We start from the raw sequence: 7016 nt of genomic DNA, 5'->3' as shown, positions 1-7016 counted from the left end.
ACACACACACACACACACACACACACACACACGGTGCATATCCTCCTAGAAGCACATAGCAGGGCCAGCCAGACCTCTGCTTCACCAACAAAGTGCTCCGCCCCATGAGTGTGAACAGTTTACCTTGCAAACCACCCAGGAAAGATGCAATCAGAAAGCGAAAGGAGCAATCACACCTCAAGTGGGAGTTTATGATGTTTTGGTTCACAATGAACATTGGTCGCTCCCACTAATGTCAGGCAGTCATTCACGGCTATACAGCAGCCATAAAATACGATCGCTTAGTGGTGGGAAAGTGAGAGGCAGAGACGGACGGGTTCCAGCTGAACTGTGTAAGCAGACAAGAGCTTGTCCTCCTGGGGCGACACTGACCTCGTTACCCCAACTTGGGTCAAAGGTTTTCAGATTTATACAGACACCCTAAAGCAAATCAGGGTGGTGTTTGCCTTGAGCTTTCTACCTGTCATTGCAGTCTGTGGGCTGCTTCTAAGTTCCTAGGCACCTCCTGAGCTGTAGCATTCATGTGCTGTATTTCTATAGCACATACCCTTAATGTGTGTCCTGGAAAACGCCGCCAATACCAGCAGTAACACACACACACACACACACACACACACACACACACACACACCAGAAAGCACCCAAATTAGCACCCTCCTCACCTCCTTGGCTCTGCCTCATGGGATGTGTGCACTAACAGAGTGAAATTATGGCCATCCGAGGCAAGGTTGCAAATGACGGGGACCCACACCTTTCAAACACCACAAAAAGTCAGTAATTTGGAGGGCAGCCCACGGATAGCTACAGTCTAGCTCTTGGACCCCAGGAACCCGCAGCGAACTCCCTTACTCTCAGCAACCCGCCAAAGTCCCCTTCTACCCACCCTCCCCATCTCGAGTCCCTTGTCACATTGCAAAGAACGCTGCATGGCTCTTGATACACACAGGAGATTATTACAGGGCTCAGAGAAAGAATCCGACCCTGTAATTACGGCTACCGTCTGATTTCCATTATCCTCGCCGCCTGCTTCAGTGGCTCACGAAACTTCCTGCAAAACCCTCCATCACCCCCAGAGCTTTTCATGGCTGGGCCTCTGCCCAAGAGGTGAATGTGGTCCTGATAACCTCTGGGCAAAACTAGACAGGGTTATTACAAGGAAAGGGGACTGACGCTTAGTGAGCAAGGGCGGTGGGAAATTCTATTGTTTAGAAAAAAAAATAATAAACTGGCCAGTTTTGCTTTTTATTATTTCAAACAACAGGCGCGGCGGGCCAGCCTTCCCTTCCCAACTCCGGCTTATCCCCCTGGGCGGGCTCTGCTGAGTTTGCAAGAACAGTCGCCGGGCTCCAGCAAAACTATTAAAAAGGCTGCCACTCTGAGCTCGTGGAGCATAGAGTCTGGCGGTTCCAATGGCTGGGTTTTCCCCAGGAGAGCCGCTGGCGCATTCCCCCACACATGACCCCTGCTCCTACCGCTCAAATGTTTATGCTTCACCAGTCCCACCACTGCTCTGGAAATTAAATGTAATGTCTCAGGGGGCTGCAACAGGACTGTTCTTATAGAAACACCCCAAAACAAAAGATGGGAAATGCTAGCCGGCAGTTTATAAGGACTCCTGGTCACGTGTTGCCTGGCGTCGCTGGCCTGGCTGACCTCTGTCTGGGGACACTTCAAGGCCAGGCTCTGTCCCATGAAGGCTGTCTCTGGGCACAGGCTCCTGGGGTTGTCCTCAGCCCATTCTCACGGAGACACGCTGCACTCTGACCTCCCCATCAGGGGACAGGCTCCCACAGGTGACAGAGAGCCAGCCCTCATCGCCCTCAGTCCACCCTTGGACTAACAGACGGTGTTGGGTTTACGATGCAGCCATGGCCAGGAAACGTCTTTTTTTTTCTTCCCCAAGAGAACATAACTCTCTGTTCTGTTATGTGCCCTGAACTCTCAATGTTTATGTCACTGACACCACATTCCAAGCAGCTCAGACAACAGAAAAAAAAAAAAAAAGAGAGAGAGAAAAAAAAAATCCCTCTGGCACCTGGTGGGAAATTCAGTGCGTGGACTCGTGGATCTCATGGGAGAAAGTTACTTCCCCGTTGCACTGAGATTGGGCTCGCTAGAGTAAAGAGCTAACGCACGCCAAATTGCCCTGCTTACTTATTTAACTCTGAATCACACTCGTTCACCCATCAGGCCAGGCAAAGCCGGTCAACAGTTATTTCACTGCATATATTCATTGTATGAATTGTTTATGGTTCCCCTATACCTCGGGGATGCCTTTGGGATTTAGAGTTCACTTTTCCAGCAAGCCGAGCTCATTGAATCATGGTGAAGCATGAAGTCATCTGCACCACCAACGGGAACATCCTCAGGGCCCCGCTCTAATGCTTATGCATGCCCCTCCTCGGTTTATTTGGAGGCTTATGAGACACAAGTTCAGCAAGTTTGGGAAGATGCCTTCCTAGCTCCCTAAAAGCTAGAAGCCACAGACAAAGGGAGGAGGAAAGGATTCCTGCCAGCAAGTGGAAATGATGAGCGACAACAAATGATGTGCATTTGAGGAAAACCCCAGAAGGCTGCAGCGGACATAGGAGTGGTTTGAGGACCACACAGCTATGTCTCGCAGCATCTCCTCTGGGCATCCATGAAATCCAGTTCGGTACAGAAGCGATAAACAACGAGAAGGCCAAGGCAGCAAGAAACCCTTCAGTCGTGTTTAATATATTCTTTGCAGAAAGGCAGGGGACTACGCAATACAATTCTTAAAGCTATGGAGACACTGGTTAAATTATTTGGTAATTTGACACTTGGTATATGTGGTTACCTGTTTAGAGGTAATGTTATGCCTGGGATTTGCCTGCACCATCTGTGCAGAGCGCCACAGTGTTTCATCCACACACACTTCCTCTTCCAGATACCAGCCATGTAACTACTCCACGCACACGCCCCAACTCACGCACACTCTTGCCCCTGCCTCTCACTCTCCATACCCCAGACTCACTGCCTGTTCCACAGAGATGTACAATTTAAAGAAGGAAACGATTGCTGAAACGGGCTGTATCATAGCAGGATGGGAGAGCAGGCACAGTCTTCTCAATTTGCAGCCAACATTTGCCCTTGACCATCTCAAGCTGATGCCCAGAAACACAGCAATGAGAAAGTAGGTATCAAGGCCACTTCTGATCAGGCGGTGCTGCTTTCTTAGCCTGAATGACACAACGTCCAGAGAATTCCAAGGGAAGCCTAAACAGGACAAGCGGGAGGTCCACGTGGAGTCACCAATATTTCCCTGGGACAAGCCTGAAGTATGACGATTATCAGCCAACAGAAAACAGAACCTCCTGCCTCCAGTCTTAGAAAGGTTTTTAATTCAAGCCAGGAGGGTACCCCATGGGGCCAGCTCCTACTCATTAAGATGAGAAGCCTGAACAGAGCTGGGTGAGAGCTTAGTCCTGCATGGACAGGTACACCCAAGCACTGCTGATGAGCCAAGGTCACCCCATGCCCCTAAAGCCATCAAGCTTCTGCAGAATGTAGAGGAAAGCTCACGTCCCCAGATCACACCAGCTCGCTCCACCTCGAGCAATTGCTATGCGCCTACAACATCCATGGTTTCCTCGTCCCATGATTTGGTTCTTAGCCCCATGAGCACCTCCAGCAGGTCCTGTTGTTTCTTCCATTCTGTTTCCCTGAATGAATTCCAGATGGATGGACCAGCCAGGACTGAAGCAAGAGGACCAGGCGCGTCCCCTGCCCCTGTCCGCCTTCCTCAACCATCCAGACTTAATCATGCTCTTGCCACAGGCACAAGCTGGACAGAGTACAGCATTCAGGATGGCAGAACAAAGCTGAGGTCACACCTCTCCATACACACCACGCTTAGGGAAGAGGTGAGCTCACACCTTCCCAGTGTGACTCCCACCACAACCCTCGCACAAAGAGAGAGGAGTGACAAGGTTATCATCCGTGACGCCCACAGCAACATACCCCCTTAGCTCCAACCTGTACCCCTTGCCCACCAGGCCCAAGGTAGTAAAGGAACATGAGGTCATACCCATCCCAAGGGGGACAGTCTTCACAATAACCAGAGGAACTGCACCTCATTCCTACCTTCTTCAGTTTGCCACTTTTGGTGCCCACGAAGGCTAGGGAGTGATTCTTGTAGACATATGCGATGACAGAGGTCATGCGGTCCCTGTCCTCTGTGAAGACGGGGATGCCACGTACCATCTCAGACACGCCCAGGGGGGCGTTCATATCCAGGCCACAGAAGTTATCATCAATGGTTAACAGCTGAAAGCAAAAAAAAAAACAAAACAAAGGAGAACAGTTAATGGGGAGCTTCAGGGCAACTGGCAGAGGTACTGAATCAGGGAACTAGAGAGTTAGAAGAGTCCTTAGCTATGAATCATCTGGTAGAAATCTCTTCTTTTTGACATGAAAAACTCAGCTCCAGAGAAACTAGGTGACCTGTCAACAGTCATCCAAGTAGGCTGCAGGACTATGGAAAAAATACCACAGATTCCTAGACCCTTTCCATCATACACTCGTGGTCTCTCTGTCCCTCCTACAAGCCCTCCAGGCGCCATCTTGGTAGCTTAGCTTGTCCACCAGCATCCTCACCTCAGAAAGCACTGGGCCAGCACCCATGGCCATGGGCTCCAGGCGGCTCTGCTCAGGTATGAGAGGGTGTGGTCTCCTCATCTACACACTTACTATTGAGCAGACACACGGATGAGGACTCCAAGTGTAGAAGAGAGATCTGGAAACATTAATACATGGATGACAATACGATGACAAAGACCTATACAAACCATCGGTTGGGGAAAGGGGAAATGGAAACGGAAGGTTTGTGAGTGAACTGAACAAGCCACAGTGGTGCTCACTCCTCCCAAGATCAGGCTCCCTATTTCTTTTAGAGCATTGCAAACAGGGACAAGCCCTGATCTCGTCAGACCTAGACCAGCATTTCCAAAAGTGTGATCCATGGAACCCAAGCCCCGCAAGATGCTCTACCATAAAAGGGTTCCTTGGGCAAATAATTTGGGGAAACATAATACATTCTAACGCCAGGTAAGAGGCTCCCAATGATGAACTACAGGATCTGAAAAACCTTAAGCAGAAATGTATTTAACGTTATCTCAGCCTTTCCCAAACATTTTATGCCCTAAACCATTTTTGACCAGAACACTCACTAGCATTTCTTAAGGAGAATATTCCCTGGATATTCTGGGACACACTGACCAACTGTTTCTCCTGACTCATAACAATTTCAGGAGACAGGAAACCAACAGGAAAGGTTTTGGGCCCGTTTCCCCCACAGTGTTTCAGCTGAATGTCTCCCTATTTTATTCCAGGCCTCCAGATCCCAGTGTAAGCAGAGGGTCACAGCTGGACTCTGACCTAGAGAGTGGCGAAGACCTTGACAATGGCTGGTGAGGTGCCCCGAGGGCTCACCGCTGGGCAGCTCAGGGTTGGCATAGACCTCTCCCGGGCCCAAAGGATACACTGGATTTCCCCCCCTTTTTCTCGGAAGAACTGTGTGGCCTTAGAAGAGTTATCCCGTCTTCCATACTTTTATTTTCCACTCTATAAAGATAAAGGAAACAAGCCTTGCTTTTTGATGGGCTTCCATAAAACCTACAGAGCTCATGCCTGTAAATGTCTCTGGGCTTTTCAGAGAAAGGAGTGACATAAAATCATAAAATACAAGGTGTCGCTTTTTTAAAGGCTTCCATCCAGCCAAAGGAAAAGGCGTCTGGAAAACCGGCAGGCAGGCTTTTGCCAGGGAGCTGCGTCCAAGTGGACAACTCGGAGCTTTTCAGGGCTTCGGGGTAGGAGGGAGGGCAGGGAGGCCCTCAGTGCCCTCCCAGGGGTGGGAGAGACAGCCATTGTTCATCTCAGGGAGGACAAGGTGTTGAGCATCTCAGTCCTCCATCTGACCTCTCCCCGCCTTCCTGTCATGGGGTTGGGGAGCAGTCAGGGTGGGGCTAGAGAGACCCTGGGCAGGCCACATGCAGTGCAGACATCTGCTCCATGCCTCTGTTCCCCCCTGGTCTTGCTAGCAGGCTATAGTCCAACAGCCCCAGACCAAGCACAACTTCTTCTTACCCCTCAAAACAAAAACTACAGAAGTCAAAGTTAGGAGGGAGCTTTCAAGGTCTAGTCTGATCTTTATGGCTCTTTTCTAAAATGAGGAAATGAGACTGGAGACAGACAGGTGGTGAACAGTGAAAGGGATGGACAGAAAAGAAGAAAAAAATCCAGACAGAGAGGGAAGACGATAGTTTCTTCCTGCGGGATGCAACCGCAGTGACCCGCCAGGTGTTCCGAGGGCAGCGGAGGGAGGCCATGCTGGGGACGTTCGTGACCTTGCACGTTCCTGCCTCTGGTTTCTGGGGAGGCCTCATCCCTGACTTTCTTGGCCCTACACTGTGCTGTGAGGACCTCTGCCATAGCAATTGTGCCTTGCCCATCATGGCCCATTTCTAAGTATAATAGACACGTCTGAATGATTGTCTGCTCTGCACAGGAGGACCCTGAGGCCGGGAGCAAGCCAGCCCACGTTCCCCAGTTTTCCATCACCCCTGGTCCAAACACACACCTCAGTGGCCTGGGGAAACTCAGGCTGCTCAGCCCTCAGACATGCTTTTCTGAGTTACTGAAAACCATCCTTCCCCTTGGCTGGCAGAACACAAGCAAATAAATAAAACAGCCACCTACAAAACAATGCCCTGCACTTGAGCAGTGGCATCATTGAATCATTGCTTGCTCAGATGCCGAAAGTCAGGGATCTATGAGCTCCTGCAGCTGTGTCACTATGTGCAGCAAGGGGTCTGGTGAGGGACATTATCATCCAAAGAAAGTGAGGATGGCTCTGCCTGGTGGCCAGTTCATGACAGCTCCCTGCAAGGCCCCGTCAGGAGCCAGGACTCCGTCTCCTCACCTGGACCTGACAGCCATCCCATCCCTGCATTGCCTACCTCCTGGGGTTGTCATTAGGTTCACATACAACACAG

General features: G+C 50.4%; 1 protein-coding gene across 1 annotated transcript in view; it reads right to left on the bottom strand.

Annotated features, from left to right (window-relative positions):
- The window catches only part of PLXNA4 (plexin A4), a 378640-nt gene that overhangs the window by 351352 nt on the left and 20272 nt on the right, over nucleotides 1-7016 (bottom strand). The window contains exon 3 of the mRNA XM_019646084.1: nucleotides 4108-4290. Coding sequence (XP_019501629.1) covers nucleotides 4108-4290 — 183 coding nt within the window. The remainder of the gene's footprint in view (nucleotides 1-4107; nucleotides 4291-7016) is intronic.

This window comes from Hipposideros armiger, unplaced genomic scaffold (genome assembly GCF_001890085.2).
Source record: "Hipposideros armiger isolate ML-2016 unplaced genomic scaffold, ASM189008v1 scaffold_97, whole genome shotgun sequence".
NCBI lineage: Eukaryota > Metazoa > Chordata > Mammalia > Chiroptera > Hipposideridae > Hipposideros > Hipposideros armiger.
The sequence above is the reverse complement of the archived record's forward strand: the minus strand, read 5'-3'. Positions and strand labels throughout refer to the sequence as shown.